This window comes from Sorex araneus, chromosome 6, assembly GCF_027595985.1.
Source record: "Sorex araneus isolate mSorAra2 chromosome 6, mSorAra2.pri, whole genome shotgun sequence".
Classification (NCBI taxonomy): Eukaryota; Metazoa; Chordata; class Mammalia; order Eulipotyphla; family Soricidae; genus Sorex; species Sorex araneus.
This window is the reverse complement of record NC_073307.1, coordinates 149416041-149436848: the sequence shown is the minus strand read 5'-3', so window position 1 is coordinate 149436848 and position 20808 is coordinate 149416041. Positions and strand designations below refer to the sequence as shown.

The 20808-nt window shown below is 36.6% G+C and overlaps 2 protein-coding genes across 2 annotated transcripts; both read right to left on the bottom strand.

Annotated features, from left to right (window-relative positions):
• Positions 1-3332: 3332 nt before the first annotated feature.
• LOC129405713 (olfactory receptor 4A47-like) lies at positions 3333-4274 on the bottom strand. The gene has a single exon (XM_055142848.1). It carries the CDS (start codon positions 4260-4262, stop codon positions 3333-3335), a length of 930 nt encoding a protein of 309 aa, XP_054998823.1. The 5' UTR covers positions 4263-4274.
• Positions 4275-19569: 15295 nt separating this feature from the next.
• LOC101537794 (olfactory receptor 4C12) lies at positions 19570-20484 on the bottom strand. The gene has a single exon (XM_004621914.3). It carries the CDS (start codon positions 20470-20472, stop codon positions 19570-19572), a length of 903 nt encoding a protein of 300 aa, XP_004621971.1. The 5' UTR covers positions 20473-20484.
• Positions 20485-20808: the final 324 nt, after the last annotated feature.

Below are 20808 nucleotides of genomic sequence, written 5' to 3'. Positions count from 1 at the left end.
ACAGTGCATCTTACCATCTTACACAGATTTTAGCTGCTTTACTTCAGTTTTCTTGAAGTTCTTCATGTCTCTCAACATAATATTAAATAGTAAATACATTAAGATTTCCAGTGAGCCATATAAATGGGTCCATTATGGAAAAAAAGTAGAATCAAAGACTAGTATTAAACCCCACTGAGCACCAGGCATTGACCTGAATGATTATATACACTATCTCACTTAAGGCTTAAAATAAGCCTATGGGAAAGTGCTACAGTTTCACTGAACTTAAGAACTGAAATTAAATATGGTTGGGATGTGTGTAGAATCTCATGATAGAAGACAGACACAAGTCTAACCCTGTTGGCCTCAGAGTCCCAAATGTTTCCACCATATCTGAACTGTTGCTGTTTACTAGACTTCTAGAGTCTGAATAATGAGCCTAAAAGACAAAACAGAGCCATGTGAATGTAATAGGGAAAGAAATTGTGAGACAATGATGATCTGCTGTGAAAATGCCTCTCTTTCCTCTAAGAAGTCAAAAATAGGGCAAGAGCCACAGAAATTCTGGACCCAAACAGAAAGAAGTTCGTCTGGTTCATGAAGAAATGTCAGGGTCAGGAACAATAGTACACTCAGTATGACACCGTCAATGTCTGCAGCACTGTCGTCCCATTGTGCATCGATTTGCTCAAGCGGGCACCAGTAACTTCTCCATTGTGAGACTTGTTGTTACTGTTTTTGGCATATTGAATATGCCATGGGGAGCTTGCCAGGCTCTGCCATGTGGGTGGGATATTCTCAGTAGCTTCCAGGCTCTCGGAGAGGGATGGAGGAATCAAATCCAGGTTGGTCGGGTGCAGGGCAGGTCCCTTACCCACTGTACTATCACTTCAGTCTCTGAGTCAGACAATAAAGAAAAAAATATCATTTCAAATATAAATTCCGAATACCAGTATTACCCTTTACTTTTGAAAAAAAGAATTACTGTACCAATCACTGATGTAAGCACATAATAAATTTAAGTCATAAAAGCAAGCCAGCATATAGTCATTACTATTTTTATATAAATAAAAAATGTGGGATGCAGTTTAAAGTGTTTCTAAGTCTAATTCAAGCTCATGCAGTGTGCCACCATAACTGGCTCTTAATCACATCATCATTTCATATATTTATATTATTTTCCCCTGATATTATATGTTTACACTCTGCATCCCTCTCTGTAGACGTCAAATTTATCATCAACTGACACTCTGAGCACTGAAAGGAAACTTTCTAGGAGCTAATCACACCCAGAATTTTTGTTTTGTGTTCAGATTTTACTTAGGTATTGAGATTCGTTATACTGCTAATAACAGAGCTTCAAGCGTATAATGCTCCAACTCAAAATTCACCACCAGTGACAGCATATCTCCCAAAGTGCTCCCTTCCTTACCCCCACCCAGCCTCCTTATCAAACTCATTTATTAATTTATTAATTTAATTGCTACAGTTTTGACTCATAAAGGCGGCAGGGGGGGAGAAGGTGTCATACCTGCCTGTGTTCAGGGTTTTCTCCTGGCTCTGCACTCAGGAACTACTCCAGGTGGGCTCAGGGGCCAATAGGGTATGCCTAGAATCAAACCAATGCTGGTTTCACACAAAGCAAGTACCCAATCCACTATTCTATCTTACCAGCCCCCTAACTCATGATTTTTATGTACATAGGTACCTTACCTATACATCACTGAAGTGCCCAAGACCCTCAACCAATGTCCTGATTTTATTTCCAGTCTGCCTCTTCATCACCTCATCTCCACTCCTGTTTTCTCAGCATTATCAATTCTGTAATCCAGAGCCAAGAGTTCCCCATAATTCTCTTGTTACTTTATATGCCATGGATAATTGAAATGATCAGTTTTTGTCATCCAACTTCACTCAATTTACCTTCAAGTTCCATTAAAATTGCTGTGATGACAGGATCTCACCTTTTCTTATGGAGACATGGTATTTCATTGTGCATATATACCATGATTTTTTCATTCATTCATTTGTCATTGGGCACTTGACTTGCTTCCATATCCTAACAATTATATTTTATATAAGGTAGTAAGTGCACATATGCATTTCTGAATTAATGTTTTAATGTTTTGGGAATGATGCCAAGAAGTGGAATCACTGGATCAGATTGACTGTAGTTTTACTTTTTTGTGAATCCCTATACTGTTTAGCAGATAGACTTAACCAAATAATATTCTCTCCAACAGCGAAAGAGAGTACCATTTTCTCCACATCCACATTAGCATATATTTTTTCTTGTTCTTTTGATATATGCCATTTTCACCAGTATTAAATATTTTTATTTGAAATTCACTAATAAGTTACAGCAAACAATTTTTCCATGACTATTGGATATCCATATAAAACACATACATTTTATCAAATCCCAAAACTTGGAAGCACAGGATAAACACAAATGAGAAAACCAAAACACAAGATTCAATAAGGCCCAAGGAAGCTGTAAATTCTTCCAGTGGATTAGAAATTGCAAAATGCCAATCAGTGTTCAGAACATTTTTCTCAATAGGTAATGCATAGTAATGTTCTCCAAAATATTAGCTTAATAAATATTTATACCAGCATACCTCTGAAATATTGTTGACTTCATTCCACAAAATAGCAAATACCTCAATTATATAAAAGATTACTTATATCACTGAATGCTACTTATTCATAAAAAATAATGAAATACTGCCATTTTCTTCAACATGAATTAGCCTTGAGGACATTACGCTAATTGAAATTAGTCAAAGATAAATGCTTACAATCTCACTTAGATGTAGAATCTAAAACCAACAAAACAAAAAACCAACCAAGACAAGCTGTTAAACAGAGCACTGCTAGGTGCTTGCAAAATGGATACAGGAGGATGAGGGATTCAGTAAAACAAAATGAGTAAAGGGGTTAAAGTACAAATTGAAATGATATATAATAAAGAAGCCATAGTGATATAATGTACAGTATGGCGGTTATAGTTAACAATACTCTATAGCATATTTGAAAGTTGCCATGCAGAGCTGCCAAAAGAAAAATTAGAGTTGTCTATGATAGCTCCACCAATTGATTAAAATTAACATAACTATATAAAAATTTCTTTACTAATGCAATAGAAAATCTTATTCCTTAGTGTATATGCATTAGACATTTCTAGTGTGGTCATAAACACTCTATTATGAAGTTTAGATTTTTGCAGTATTTTTATTATGCTTAAGAAACTTTTCTGAAAGGAGAATGTGCATAATATTTAAGAAGACTTCTGCAATCAAAGGAATGGACCAAATATCAAATGACTCACTTCCTGGTGGACCACAGACCTACTGATTACCTAAATTTACTTTTATTTTCCAGAGTTTCTTCATAGCATTTGTCATCTCTGAATTTCTCAGAGTGTAAATTAAAGGGTTCAACATGGGCGTTATGACTGTATAAAATACACTCAATGATTTGTCCACAGGGAAGGTCCTAGCAGGTCTTCCATACATGAAAATGCAGGGAACAAAGAAGAGAACCACCACCGTGATGTGGGAGACGCAGGTCTGCAGGGCTTTCCGCCTCCCTTCCTGACTCAGGTTCTTCAGGGAATACAAGATGACAACGTACGAGATGAGCAAGAGCAGGAACACAATAGAACAGATGACTCCTCCGTTGGCCGCAACCAAGAGGCCGATGACATAGGTGTCAGTACAGACAAGCTTCAGTAAGGGATACATATCACAGAAGAAGTGATCAATAATGTTGGGACCACAAAATGGAAGTCCGTAAATAGTGCTGAGCTGAATTACTGAGTGCAGGAAACCTCCAATCCAGGACACTATCAGCAGCACCACACACACCCATTGCCTCATGATAACCAAGTAATGCAAAGGCTTACAGATGGCCACGTAACGGTCATAGGCCATCACCAACAGAAGAAAGACCTCTGATCCACCGAAAAAGTGCTCTGTAAATAGCTGGATCATACAAGATTGGAAGGATATGGTTTTTTTCCCAAGGAACAAGTTTGAAATCAAGTTGGGAGAGATAGAGGTAGAATAAATGACATCCATAAATGATAAACTAGCAAGAAAGAAGTACATTGGCGTACCCAGAGTCTTACTAAAAATGACGGTCACAACAATGAGAAGGTTTCCCACCATGGTCAAAATGTAGAGGAACAAGAATAAGACAAAAAGGAATTTCTGCTCCTTTGGATTCTGTGTGAGGCCCAGGAGGACAAAGTGGGTCACGTTGTTTCTAGGTTCCATTACCCTGGTTCCATCTAGTTCTTACCAGAGCTGACTTTAAATATTAGAAACAGATTACCTGTAAAAGGAAAAAGATTGAAATGTTTTAAGTCCAATATTTTATTTCTTTCATCAAAACAGGTGCATGGGCCAGGGATCTTACTTCAGTGAAAGAAAGCATGTTTTCCATGCACAAAACTCGAAATTTGATATCTTGCACCACACACACACACACACACGCACACACACACACATTCACACAATTTCATAATCTACTTGTGACAAATATGCTGTGTACATTGAAATTACCACAGTGAATGAGACATAATTCACTACAGCTAGTAATCTAATATATATTGTCAGACCATTAAGGAACAGACCAATAAATTCAAACTATTAAAGAATAATTTAATAAATATCACTATAACAAGTCTCACAATGGAGACATTGCTGGTGCCTGTTCAAGCAAATCGATGAGCAATGGGATGACAGTGATGTATGATGTATGCACTATAATGTGTTTGTTTGGAATAATGTCTCTCAGTGCTAGAGCATCTAAATCAGCATGAGAGGATGTAAGAAGACTTTCCAAAGAAATGGTGGATTTTAACTTCATGGTTAAACATTAAAGTCAGAGAATGAGGGAGGATAGAAAGGCCACTAATTTCAAGGAAAGATTCACTATATATCAAGTCACAAAAGTCTAATTTTAAGAAAAAGAACACTAAGGTAATTTATATATTCAAAGCTGAAGAATAATTTATAAATATTTATGTGTGTTACTAACTAGGTTAGTAACATTTTCAAATTAATATCAATTTATAACTTATTAAAATATTTTGATTTTACACAGTAAATTGAATCCTATTCATTCTCTATCTCATTAAATGGTGCTGATATTATTAAACTGATACTATATATTTTCTGTATTCTTTACACATTATTTACACTTTAAAAACATTTATTTTTAAAAATTCCAATTTTTAAATATTTTATAACTAATTTTATTTAAGGACCACAATTTACTAAGTCATTGCCAGTTGAATTTTAGACACATAATGTCCTAGCAGCAATCCCACCACCAGTGTCAACTTTCTTTCACCAATGTTCCCAAGCTCCCTCCTACCTAACTCCACCAGACTGTCACCTTGACAGGCACATTTTGAATTTTGTTGTAATTTTGACCCCAGGTTTTCAGTTTTGTTGACTACATGGTTTAAATATATGCTCTATCATTTCTCCACATTACATATATATCGGAGGCCTTTAACCCAGTTTCCCCTGTCACCTCCTTTCTTATGTTCTTTTTTCCTTTTTCTAGGTTTTGATGTTTGGGCCACAGTCACTGATGCTCAGGGCTGACTCCAGGTACTGCACTAAGGTATCATTCCTAGTGGGCTCTGGGGATTATATAAAGGGATCAAACCCAGGTCAGTCATGTGCAAGCTAAGTGCCCTGCTGTTGTACAATCACTCTGGCCCCTTCCTCATCTTCTTACTTCCCCCTTCAATTTCATATCTTCTATGTATATTTCTCCTTATACTCGAGTTGAGTGATCTTAGCACCCCCCTTTACTTCATTACATTGCTTTGTCCAGTTAAAATATCCCAATTTTAATCAGGTTCGCTACTTCCTGTTTCTTGTTTCACTATAATAACCTACTGAGATTTCTCTATTTTTATGTTAGCTCTAAAAATCTATTTTTATGTTCCTGCATAACAATAATCTTTAACTGCTATTCAGATCAATACCACTCCCTTGAGCAAATTTCAATAATGTATTTTTGCTACATTAAAAAATATAAATACCCAATTTGGGGTTCAAAGATAACTCCCAAAATTCATCACCTACAATCCTCTAAATTAATTCTGTCTCAGTTTTTCCTCTTTAGAGAACTGAAGTTCTCCTTTCTCATTTTTAATTTTGTCAATTTTTTATGTGCTAGTTTTAGAGACCTTAAAAAATTCACCTCTCAAAATAATGGGAAATAGTATAGAAAGTTGCTTTGTACATTTAATCTTCAAACTCCTTCTCAACTGGCAAATGAACTTAACATTATATCACATTTTTCAAATAAAGTAGACTCCTAACCACCTCAGAACACCCACCAATTCTCTGAGACTTCAAGTTTATGCAAGGATCGTATCAAAAGATGATAAAAGGGTGGGAAAGAACCTCACCATAAATCTACTTTCCATGTAAATGCATATGTTAAAGTTATGCTGGCAAACTACCCATGGTGTATTCAATATGCCAAAAACAGTAAGAAGTCTCACAATGGAGACGTTACTGGTACATGCTTGAGTAAATAGATGAGCAACGGGATGAGAGTGATACAGTGAAAGTTATGCATTAAATACTGACTCTTTATTTATTCATGACAAGTTCCATATAAATCCTAACAACTTTCCTGATTTCCACATTTCTCCATTATACTGAAGTTCCCTTAAATATTTCTTTATTTAGCTGGTTGACATAAAATCTGCTTCTACATGTCTCTCTGCTAACTCAAAGAGCCTTTGCATATATGTCATGAAAATCAGAGTCTAATTTCCTGGACTTTTACACACATAAGACATATGATTAATAATTAATAGACTTGCAGAACCAGTTTTATATTATTCAGAGCATCCATAGCACTCTGGCACAAAAATTGATTAGATAAAGAGATATATGTAGACACAGGGAGAAAAGTTACACCTCATTATAAAGCATATTACTAAACCAATAAAAATATATTTAATTTAATATTTTTAAGTTATTATTTTGAGGAATATTTTGCAAATTTATAGGAGATATTATGTGGTTAGTAATTTCTGTGAGAATCCAATAAGCTAATCATATAAAAATCTATGTAGTACAGGGTAACAAAATATTTGATGCTTCAATGTGTACATATGACCCTATATCTTAAGCTTTTATCCCTCTTAATTCAGAGAAACAAATCAGAAAACAAATATTAATATTTTTGTTTCACTTGAAACAAAGCATTTTAATAAAAGGGAATAGTAATATTGCAAGAAAAACACTTATCAATTGGTATGCAAAATTGCACATAAAAAGCTATATTGTAGTTACAAAGACTTTTGTTCTGTATTCACAGAATGTATATATTATTCATTCACATACATACATAAAATCATGCTTACTGTCTAAAATTTCATCTTTAATGTAGCCAGTATATTCACCCCATTGTATCATTGTAGAAACAAGCCCAGTATTATTTCTCAAAGTTCTACATTTTTCAGAGACAGGCAGGAATGAAATTATGAACTAGTTTTATGGACTTCAAAGATCCTGTGAAAGAGCTGCCAAAAGGATTGTTAGCATTTTAATACTTATAAACTCAAGTTCTAATAATTTCCCATAAAATACAGACATAGCAGAATTTAAGTTTGACTTGTACTTTTCATTGCTCTAGATTTACCTTTTGGAGACTTGTTCACAATGATCAGGAAAAATTTTTAATCACCCTTAAGGATCTGGACGTGTCACTTCCATCTGTGCAGACCTTTATGGCAGGGGACAGCTTCTATGCACCATTATTTAAGGATGCATTAGATTTCACATGACTTTCTGCGTATTTTAATAATATAGGCTTGGAATATTTTATGAGGTCGTTATTAGCATTGTAGATCTATTTAAAAGGAGTTCCATGAGAGGAACAGAAAACCAAAACTTTTCCATACTAGGATAATTTGTCAAAAAGGACAACAAGGCCCAGCTGCTTTACCAAGAAATGTTTTCATTAATTTCTAAAGATATTCATTGCTCCTCCTGGAAGAATTCTATCTGTTGTGAAGAGAACAGCATCTGCTCCCTAAAAGGATGAAAGGTCTTGGGACCTTTATATCTTCAGACCAATATATCACCAGATGATGCAATTGGACTGTCTCCAAGACTGTTTTACACTGCTTCACACTCAACTGGTTTCCCACTCAATTTTAAAATAATATTTGTATGCAAAAATACTATTAAAAGAATCACAGTCTGAAGACTTTGGTGAGAGGTAACAAAATGAAAAACACAGTTTCAGAATCATAATAACTTTTTAATCTAAAATAAAACATTAGCCCTTTTATTTGTTCTAAGGAATGTTATTTTATCACTTATTTTCCCACTTGCCATAGCAAAATTTTCCTTCTTTTTATCAATAGTACACATTTCCTGTTTGCCTGTAAGTGTAACTTTAGAAAAAAATAAAATTTTGTCTACAATTTAGAGGTACCACATTTTCATCCAATTATTTTTTTTAAGTTGTATTTACCTATTTTGTAAATCCCATGAACCTAGGGATATACTTATTACTGAAACTGAGAAAAATCCAGTTAACAGCTCTACCTTACTGACCATATTTATTTAGGTGGTGGGTGAGGGGATACACCTGGCAATAATCAGGGGTTACTCCTGGTTTGCACTCAGAAATTAATCCTAGCAGTGTTCAGGGGACCACATGCAATTCCAGAGACCAAACCCAAGTACACTGTGTGTAGGAAAAATGTCCTTCCCACAGTAGTATCTTTTTATTCTCTTTAAATATATACGGGGGCTGGAGTGATAACACAGGGGTAGGGCATTTGCCTTTCACATGGCTGACCCATGTTTGATTCCTCCACCCCTCTCGGAGAGCCTGGCAAGCTACCAAGAGTATCTCGCCCACATGGCAGAACCTGGCAAGCTACCCGTGTCATACTGGATATGCCAAAAACAGTAACAATAAGTCTCACAATGAGAGACATTACTGGTACTGCTGGAACAAATCGATGAGCAACAGGATGACAGTGACAGTGAAATATATATGTATGTATGTAGATATACATATACGTGTGTATGTGCTACCTTTTGTTTATTTACTTAAGTATTTTATTGAATCACCATGAGATACACAAAGTTGTTCATGATTGGGTTTCAGCCATCAACGTTCCAACACTTATCCCTTCATTGGTGTACCCATCATGTCACCTTTCCCTCCTCCCAAACCCACTGCCCCCCAGCCTGCCTCATGGAAGGCACTTTTATTCTCTCTGTCTCTCTCTGTCTCTGTCTCTCTCTCTCCTTCTGTGTATTATTGTTTGCAACACAGGTACTGAGTGGTTAGCATGTCTATCCCTTTACTTCCTTTCAGCACTCAGTTCTTGTCCACAGTGATCAATTCCAACTATCATTGCTTGATCTTATTTTTATAAGAGAGACAGAGAATCCAAAAGCAAAAATCTTAATAAGACAATTATAATTGGGTCACCCGGCTTATAAGAGAAAATTCAGATTCTGTAACAAAAAATATGAGGGAGAATCTACCATGGAAAGGATAGACAGAAATGATAGTTTTTAAAACTTGTTTAAACTGAAATGCAAGCGATAAGAAGGAAATTTCTTAGAAAACACTATTACAGGTGAAAATCCCCAACACTGAAAGAACCCTGAGAAGCCGAAGCTGCTGTCTTGTCATTGTGCCCGAAAGGAAGCAGGAAAATGACGCATAAGATCAAGAGTGGTTGAACACATGGATATGAGACAAACCTTGCCGGGCAGTACAGAGCATGGAAAGTATATTATTAGATTTAAAATACTGATTATAGGTTGACTTAAAAAATTAGAATAAGAACTGTAAGAAACCCATCTGTTTTTTAATTGAGGTCCTGTGACTTTTAATATTGTTAATAATGGTTTTCATGTACATAATTCCAACACAGATCTATTACCAGTGTAACTACCTCCCTTCTGCACATCGTGCTGAGTTGAAGAACTGAGTTCAGAAAACCTCCAATCCAGGATGCTACCTGCAGCACCACACACACCCATTGCCTCATGATAACCAAGTAAGGCAAAGGCTGACAGATAGACACATAGCAGTCATAGCCATGGCCAACAGAATCAAGACCTCTGATCCGCAGCAAAAGTACCCTACAAAGAGCTGAACCATACAAAATTTGAAGGATGTGGTATCTTCTCCAAAGAATAAATTTGAAATAAGTTTGAGGGAAATCATTGCACCATAAATGATAAAACAGGCCAGGAAAGAAAAATGTACATAGGTGAGTCCTGGGTCCTGCTGACAGTTATAGTCACAGCAGTGAGGTTGCTGCCCATCAAAGCCAAAAGAGCAGAATAAAGTAAAGAGGATTTCAGTTCCTTTAGATTTTGCTTGAGCCCTAAGAGAACAAAGTTGGTCACGTTGATCCATGCATCCAACTGTTTATATCACTGTCACTGTCTGTCACTGTCATCCCGTTGCTCATCAATTTGCTCGAGCGGGCACCAGCAATGTCTCCATTATGAGACTTGTTTGTCTCATATCCATATCCAAATTTTGGCATGTCAAATACGCCACGGGTTGCTTGCCAGGCTCTGCCGTGCAGACAAGATACTCTCAGGAGCTTGCCGGGCTCTCCAAGAGGAATGGAGGAATTGAACCCGGGTCTGCTGTGTGCAAGGCAAATGCCCTACCGCTGTGCTATTGCTCCAGCCCACTGTTTATATAAGTAATAATGTAAGACACAGAAGTAGTTTGTCCATAAACAAGAAAGATATCTTTGAAAGTAAAACAAACTTAATTCAATCTTTCACTCTTCAAAATATATCTTTTAAATTTGTCAAAATGCCTTCTGATATTTATTGAAGCTACTAATGAATGGCATGATTCCTCTTGGGGCAGTAAGGTGGATATACTAGTGATGGTGTGGTGTTGGAATTATGTGCATGAGAAACCAACAGTATTGTGAATCACAGAATTTCTATCAATAGAAAAACGTAGAAAATGATGATTCTTTACTCTTAGTGATTGATATGTAAAGATAAGATCACATGATTAAACAAGTGTTGCCATTAATATATTCCTACTTTACAAAATAACATCTATATCTAATTAGTATACAGGAAGTTTTCTATTTTACTTCTTAAAATTAAGAGTAAATTCTTAATGCGATAGACTATACATGAAGAAAATATTTAATATTCAAGACTACATTAAGACAGCTCATACATTTTAAATGAGTTCACAAATAAGACTTTCAAACTAAAGAACAAAAACTCACCGTATGATTAGTAATGCTACTAATGTTTAGAATAAAGGATCACTTTTCCTCAAGTTTTCACTAACATACTCCAAACATACTCCATATTTTCATTTGATGAATCAATCAGAAACATGTTGACCATCTGATTTCTTATGGTATTTACTCATGATGGTTCATCTATATGCTAAGATAATAAATGCCTTTTCTTCAGTGCTTCCAATTTCTTTCTGAAATCTAATCAGTCACCATTGTTCATATTACTATAATTTTTCTTGTTTTAGCCACCATGATTAACAATTTTACAGTACTGTTAATGTCAGGGACTCATCCATACAATATTCCAACATCAGAACTCAGCAGCAGAGTGCCTGTTTCCCTCCACCTTGTTTCAAAGTTTCTTCATCATCATCTTCCCAACTCCTACCTCATCATACAAAGACCACTTCCCCCATCTCTCTACTCTGGTAAACTCCATTCTACTAAGCAGATCTTAGATTCTGTTACATTTATTTTATTGAATCATCAGGAGATACAGTTAAAAACTTTCAAGATTAAGTTTAATTCATACAATGATCAAGCACCCATCCCTCCACCAGTGCACATTTTCCGTCACCAATGTTCCCAGTATCTCTCTCACCACTCCCACCCTATCCCACCCCCTGCCTCTGTGGCAGACGCATTCCTTCTTACTCTCTCCCTACTTTGGGGCATTATGGTTTGCAATACAGATACTAAGAGGCCCTCGTTTTTGGTCCTTAGTCTACTATTCAGCATGCATTTCCCATCGCTATAGTAATCTCTCAAATCATCATTTACTTCTCCATCCCAACTGTCTTTTCCCCCAGTACGTGAAACTACAAGTGTAGAAAGGTCAGACTGCAGCTAAGTCTCAGCAAAACAATGTTCATGAAAAATGAACTAGTCCCTGACGTTCCATTTGCTCTCAATGGAATGAACATCTCCAAATGCAGCAGCTATGTGTACCTGGGTGGAGAACTCAACATGAGGAATGGCTTGGCACCAGAACTGCACAGAAGGAAGAGAGCAGCGTGGAATGCCTTCAAGAGCATCAAAGAAGTGGTTAAGAGGATGAAGAATCTCCGGCTATGGGCACATCTTTTCGACTCCACTGTTCTTCCTGCACTAACATACACCTCAGAGACCTGGGCCCTATGCAAGCAGGATGAGAATGCTATTCGGGTTTCCCAAAGAGGAATCGAAAGAGCTATGCTAGGGGTATCACTCAAGTGAGAGAAGGAATCCGGATTTCCAACCTCCATCGACACTCAAGAATCAGGGACGCTGTCTTGTTTGCCAAGGCATCAAAAATCAGATGGGCCAGACATGTAATGTGATTCAGAGATGACTGCTGGACTAGAGCTGTTACCTACTGGATTCCATGGGACGTCAAAAGACCACGTGGCCACCCACCAGCAAGATGGTCAGACTTCTTCGTCAAAATCCTGAGTGAACAATTTGAGGCTCTTCCTGTTCCTGGAGCGAGCAGGTGTCATTGGGCTACACTAGCACGCGACAGAGACAAATGGAGACGTTACTGGTGCCTGCTCAAGCAAATCGATCAACAGGATGACATGTGATACAAGTGCTATATATTTCCCTCTATGAATTTAAGTATAGCCAAAAAAAAGTAGTTTATTAGAAGGAAGACTGATTTTCTGAAGTTGAATATTTTTGAATAATAAAACTTTAATTGACAACCAAATTCACTGACTTTAAAGCCTCTGCATGGCCAGAATTTTAACTTCTCATTTATTAAAATTCAAATGATGTGGTTTGCAGCTGAAGAAAATAATTTGCTTGGCTGCAAAATCAATTTTGCACTACTAATCAAGTCCTACTTTTCAGGAACTTTCTCACAATATGAAAGAGAATATTTAATCACATTCATTAGAAGCCAGAAATTCTTCTTCCTTCTTTGTGGAGGGCAAAGGCTGCCTTCATTATTCCATACTAATAATATTTGATGCCTTGTGACTCTGTCTGTTCATTTTCCCAATGGAATTCTCCAAATACTTCAAGAAATATTACTTGCCCTGCAGGTCTATTTCAAATTAATTTCAAAGCAAGCACATGCAATACATATTCACTATTTGATAGAAAATACTTTTAAGTTTGGATAACTTATCAAAATTGTAAAAATAAAAGCAAGCTTAAATAAGAACATAACAACTAGCTATTTTATCAAAAAGTATTTTGTAGACTCTTCTTCTAGTACCTTCAATAAAGAAAAACTACCATTTAGATGTTTGTCTCTTCTCATTCTACATTGTTGCTATGGTCAAATATTATACTTTACATTCAGAGAGTACTTTCTTCTGCCATTTTTATATCAATTATTAAGCTTTATAATTCATCTTCTGTGATAAATGTCTTAGTTCTTAAGAATATATCACTACGGAATGCTCTGCCACAGAGGTAGGGTGTGGTGGTGGGGGATGGGGTGGGGGATACTGGGATCATTGGTGGAGGAGAATGGGCACTGGTGTAGGGATGGGTAAATGATCACTGTATGAGTGAAATGCAAACACAAAAGTTCATAAGTTTGTAACTGAACATCACAGTGATTCTCTAATAAAAAATTCAGAAACAAAAATAAAATGAGTATATCATTTTTTTACCCAGTAAGGACAAAGATCAAAGAGTTTATATCTAATAATATTAACCATAGTGTCCTACCATTGGGATGCATCCAGGACTAATTTTTGCTTAATTAAATTCCCTGGGACTTCCCACAAAACTATAAAACATTTACATGTAAAATAAAAATCTACTTGACCAGCCAAATATTTAGGACTTAAATAATATAATAAAGAAAAAAATGGCCTGGAAACCGTTAAGGAATCAATGAGAAAAACACAGTAAAGTCAATCAAAAATAAAATATTGATGCTGTTTTTTATACCAATGCCAATAATTTAGCACTAATCTCTCTCTACTTTGGCATAGCAAAATACTCTTCTCTTCCTTTCATCTAATAATGCCCTGCTAAACAAATTTTATGTGTCAAAATCTAACTTTATATTTATGTGTATGTAAACAGGTAGTTCTAACATGATCACTGTTAAACAATACAGAGAGTATTAATACAGTAAATGAGATATTACTATGCATAAAGTAATCAGAGGACTTTTTAAATGGCAATGTAACACTGTGGACCTGTTGTTCATCTATTTGCTCGAGCAGGCACCAGTAACATCTCCATTGGGAGACTTGTTGTTCCTGTTTTTGGCATATCTAATACGCCATGGGTAGCTTGCCAGGCTCTGACATGCGGGCAGGATACTCTCGGTAACTTGCCAGGCTCTTTGAGAGGGACGGAGAAATCAAACCCAGGTCAGCCATGTACAAGGCAAACACCCTACCTGCCATGTCATCGCTCCAGTCCAAGCTCTAGAGAAGGTGGAATTCCTAGAAAAAAAATACAGAAAAAAATTAATTAATAAATACAAAAAATGCAGAAAAGTAGCGAGCTAGCAAGTTAACAGACAAAAATCTGTCACATTCCTATATACAAATATGGAACTAAAAAGAAAGAGATCAAAAAGGCTAATCAAAGTGTCCAAAACATCAAGCACCTAGGAAACAAATTAACTAAAATGTGATATCTATACCTTGAAAATTATTAGCTTAAAAAATAAATGGAAGACGAAAATGGAAAATACTTCATGTCATGGATTAGAAGAATTAACATTGTCAAATAACTGTCTTATCTAAATTATTATATAGTTTCAATACAATTTCCACCAAAATTCAGATAATATTCTTCAAGGACTTGCAATAGTAAGAAATGTGTATGGATTCCTAAAACAAATATCCAAAACCATATTGAGAAATAAGAATTGGGAGGCATATCATAGCCTAATTTGACACCATACTGTGAAGTGATAGTAATAATAATCACTGGGACCAGAGAGAAAGTAAAGTGCGTACAGAACTTTCTTTGCATTCCATGGACCCGTTTGATCCCTGACATCTCATAATGCCCCAAGGAGTGATTTCTGAATACAGAGCCAGGAGTGAGTCCTGAAGCTTCAAGCACAACTAGGTGTGGCCAACAAACAAAAACAGCTATAACAATTAAAACAGCATGCTATTGGAATAAGTATAAAGTTTCTGATGAAAGGGTTAGAATCAAGTACCTAAAGAAAAAAACCCAAATCTATGGACAACTAATTTTTGACAAAGGAGCTGGGTACCTGAACTGGAGTAATGATAACCTCTTCAAGTGTCACTGTCATTGTCACTGTCATCCTGTTGCTCATCGATTTGTTCAAGTGGGCACCAGTAACATCTCCAGTGTGAGATTTGTTGTTACTGTTGTTGGCATATTGAATACACCATGGGTAGCTTGCCAGGCTCTGCCGTGCAGGTGAGATACTCTCGGTAGCTTGTCAGGCTTTCCAAGACGGGTGAAGGAATCGAACCGGGGTTGGCCACGTGCAAGGCGAATGCCCTACCCACTGCGCTATTGATAACCTCTTCAACAATGTTGGAAAAACTAGATAACCACATGTAAAAAATAAACCTAGAGCCATATCTCAGACTTTACACAAAAGTCAGCTCAAAATGGATCAAAGACCTTGAGATCTACAAGAATTCATAAAATACATTGAGAAAAACATCAACAGACGTCTCCAAGATCTGAATCTCAAAGATGTTTTCAATGACATTGTTCCATTGACAAAGACAACAGAAACAAAAGTAAATGAATAGGATCACATCACACTAAAGAGTTTCTGCATAGAAAAAGAAAAATAACTAAAACTAAGTGATACTCAACTGAACGGGAGGAGATATTTTCATTAAGCACATTGGATAATGGTTTAATATCCAAGATCTATAAAGGACTTACAAAGATTAACAGCATAAGAACCCTATTAAAATGGGGATAGGAAATGAACAAATGTTCCTCCAAAGAAGAGTTATGAAAAGTAAACAGGCACATGGAAACCGTTCTTCAACACTAGGAACAGTCTGTGTTGTCGGGGATGCTGTGAAAAGAGAACTCTCATCCACTGATGTGGGAATGTTATCTGGTTCAACCCTTACATAAAAAAGTATTACTACTTCTCAGAAAAGTAAAGAATAGAGTTGCCATATGATCCAGGAATTCTACTTCTTATCACAAAAAAATATCCATTCAAAAGGACATACGCACACTATTTCTCATTACAGTACTTAGCACAATAGCTAGGATATGGAATCAACACTGGCATATTGAATACACCATGGGTAGCTTGCCAGGCTCTGCCGTGCAGGTGAGATACTCTCCGATGACAGATGAATGGATCATGAAGGTTCAGTATATATACACAGTGGAATATACGCAGCTGCAAGAAACTATGCAATCATACGATTCACTGCAGCTTAGATGGAACTGGAGGATATCATGTCAAGCAAAGTAAGAAGAAAGACAAATACCAGATGATCTCACTTACTGGAATATAGATTGATAGTACACAGGAATGCAAGTATCAAAGGGGTGCACCTATATTACTCTGATCCTTGTATTATAGAACTGAGAAAGGGAAGGAATGAATCCAAGGGTGGGGAAATAAAAAGAGGTGGACAGGAAGTAAGTGTGTCAGAGGTCTTGGACACAATGGTGGTATAAAGGTGTATTGTATCTGTGTATCTATCTAAAACACAGAACCAACAAACTAAAAGCATGAAATCCAAACTACAACCAAACTTTAAAATATCAGCGCTGGGGAGATAGTACAGCAGATAGAGTGCTTTCCTTCCATGTGGCTGACCTAGGTTCAATCCCCAAAATCCATGAGTACTTCCTGAGTGCAGATCCAGGAGAAACCCCTGAGCATCATCTGGTGTGGCCCAAAAAACCAAAATAATAAATAAATAAAATGTGCCTGTCAAGGAGACAAGGTGGGAACTGGGAAGGTAACTGGGGACATTGATGGAGGGAAGTTGACACTGGTAATGATGGGATTGGCAATGGAAAATTGTACACCTAAAACTTGACTGTGAATAACTTTGTAAATTATATTGCCTTAATTATAAATAAATAGAGAAATAATTTTAAAGTCAATCTGCTGCACATCAGTACTCATCAAAAACCTGCTATCTTGCCTTAACCGGTCCATGGGACCCATCAGAGCACCACCTCACTGGTATTGAGGCCCTAGAAGCTTACTGAATTCATTGAAAAATAGCCAAACCTGCTACCCAAGACTTGACCAACTGAACAGTCTGTGAGAATGCAACTGAACATGCCAATTTAACTAGCCTTAATTCTCCAGAGAAGCTTAACGAACAACTTAATAGAACCATATTCTATGCTCATAAATAAAAATTCAATATTATCACAAAATTAACTTTGTGGATTCATTGCTCCAGTAAAAAGTCATTCCAGCAAGACGGCAAAGCAATAGTAGAGTGGGTAGGGCACTTGACCTCTTCAACAATGTTGGGTCTCGTCATTGTATACTGAAACACGAGCATGAAAGTTTGTAAGTCTGTAACTGTACCTCATGGTGATTTACTAATAATTTTTTTTAAAAAGTGCCAGATGTGGCCCAAAAACAAACAAAAAAAATCCAATAAGAAATTTTATGAATATTATGAATATTAAACTCTAAAATTTTTATAGATAGGCAAAAAACCATACCATACTGAAAGGAAAAAATGTCTGAGAACTGATACTACCACTTCAAGACTTGCTTTAAGACCACTGTGCCACTGTCATCCTGTTGATCATTGATTTGCTCAAGCTCAGTAATGTCTCCATTCCTCCTAGCCCTGAGATTTTAGCAGCCTCTCTTTACTTGTTCTTCCCAGCAGTGCCACATTGGAGGCTCTTTCAGGGCCAGGGGAATGAGACCCATCATTGTTACTGTATTTGGCATATCGAATACACCACGCCACGGAGAGCTTGCCAGGCTCTGCCATGCAGGCAGGATGTTTTATAAGACCACAATAATTAAATTATTAAGAGGATTAACAAATAAAGAAGTCACTTTGAAAAAAATCGTGACAGTCTCTTACAAAACTAGACCTCATCTGAATTATGATACAGCAATCATCATGCTCATTGGCATTTTAACCAAATCTATTTAAAAATTAGATCTACACCACAACTTGAATATGCAACCCCAGAGTACCTCTAGTCATAGTCTTCACAAACCTACTTACACAAGTATAAAACAGGAAGAATTCCCACCTGATACCCCTTAAGTCAGGCAGAGAAAAATAATATATATGCCATTTGGAATTTTAGTAGAAAATCCAAATTTGGGACCAGGGAGATAGCGCAAAGGGCTGGGATGTATGTTTTAATGAGGATCCTGGGTTTGATCCACAGCCCCATGTGATTCCTTAGCAGTGAGCCAGGACTGACTCCGAAGCACAACTAGGTATAGGGGTGTAGCCCCAACCACTCTCCAACAATGAGAGACAAATTCATAGACATCTTGCCTTTTATGTGGAATCAACATTAAAATAAAAGTCAAATATTATAGATGTAATAACTTTTTACACCAAAATAATAAACATTAAAATTAGTATAATCATGTTACCAAAACTGTAATAAGAATTTTCAGAAAGAAAAGCAATGACATGAAAAATGAGAACAAAATGATAGTTTCAAAGAAGTATGATAGGGGTAAATGAGAAGATTTTGGTCAAAGGATACAATTTTCCAATTTAAGATGAACATATTCTGGACATGTATATTGGCTATATTTAGTAATACTTTATTATATAATGAATAGACTGCATAACACCATGAGTCAATCTTAAACTATGGTCTCTGAATGATAATAATGTGTTGTTATAAGCTTATCAACTGTCACAGATATACTACAATGATGTGGAAGGCCACAGTCATGAGGGTTTCTGGAATATATGGGAAGTGTATAATAGTGGTTTCCTGGGAGTTTTCTCTTTCTACCCAAATATCTCTATATAAAGCTTTTCTAAAAGATTTGTTTTAATTTGAAAAATGCCTATGAAGAGGATACCACCAACTACATTTGTATGTGCTAGAGGACCCCTAGATCCACCTTAAGACCTGAGGTTCAGATAGAAATAGACGAAAATATGGAATGGGTTTTACTATTTTTAACCTACCCAACTTTGGAACATGAACAAAATTCCAAAGGCAGTCAAGGAAAGTTATATTAGTTTTAATAGTGCAACATTGAATAAATAGCATGCCAACATTCACATATTTTAACATATAGTGTTCTCTAGGCTGTGAATCTTATAGATTATACTATTTTCCCTCTATCATTTAAAGAGATCATATTTTACACTGTTGGGATTCTGTTATAATCACCTTTTGACCCAGAACTTCTTCATAGCATTTTTCACCTCTGCATTTCTAAGAGTATAGATTAAAGGGTTTAACATAGGTGTAATCATTGTATAAAACACCGCCACAGCTTTGTCAATGGAAAAAGTGACCACGGGGCGCATGTACACAAATATGCAAGGCACAAAGAATAAGACCACCACCGTGATATGAGAGACACAGGTGGAGAGGGCTTTGCGCCTTCCCTCCCCACTATAGGACCTTAGAGAGTACAAGATAACCACGTAGGAAACCATCAAAAGGAGGAAGTTTAATAAGCAGATGAAGCCACTGTTGGCCGCAACGAAGAGACCAAGGGTATGAGTGTCCGTGCAGACAAGTTTCAACAAAGGGTTCAAGTCACACATAAAATGATCGATGACATTGGGGCCACAGAAAGGTAGCCACACGGTGAAGAGGATCTGAATAGTGGCATGGACAAAGGCTCCGGTCCAGGCCACTCCCACCAGGAGGCTGCACACCTGTTGGCTCATGATGGTTGTGTAGTGCAGGGGTTTGCAGATGGCCACGTAGCGGTCATAGGCCATCACCGTGAGAAGGATAATTTCTGCAGCACCAAAAAAATGCTCAGCAAAGACTTGAGTCATGCACCCCTGAAAAGAGATGACTTTTCGCACTTGAAGACTGTCGGCTAACATCTTAGGGGTCATGGAGGAAGAACAGCAACCATCTATGAAGGATAAGTAAGAGAGGAAGAAGTACATAGGGGATCCTAGGTCCCTGCTGGTACTGATGGTGACCATGATGAGCAGGTTTCCTGCCAAGGTGACCAAGTATATAATTAAAAAGACAGCAAAGGAAATTTTCTGAAGCTCCATATTCTGAGTAAGACCCAGGAGGATGAATTCTGTCACATTATGCATACTCTCCACCACCTTAGCGACTGCGATAATCAAATCTGAAAGAAAATCACGGACATTCTCAATCTTAGGATCTTCACTTAATAAATAAATATGAAATGCTTATCTTTTCCTATGCTTCACAAAAGGGAGAAATAAGCACAAAATTATCAATTTTTTACTTTAATATTTGTGATTTACAGTAGCATTAAAGATGAAATTATTTGATACTCTATTGTGGTCCGGGTTGCTTTTAATTTTCTACTTTTAAAATGTATGATTTTTAAAATCAGTAAATAAGAATACTATATCAGTCAAGTTTTCTGATCCATCTATAATCTGGCCATATATATGGCAGCC

Bases quoted from the DNA above. Each gene is read 5' to 3' on its own strand.
- LOC101537794 (XM_004621914.3), bottom strand. From the start codon at position 20,472: ATGCATAATGTGACAGAATTCATCCTCCTGGGTCTTACTCAGAATATG.
- LOC129405713 (XM_055142848.1), bottom strand. From the start codon at position 4,262: ATGGAACCTAGAAACAACGTGACCCACTTTGTCCTCCTGGGCCTCACA.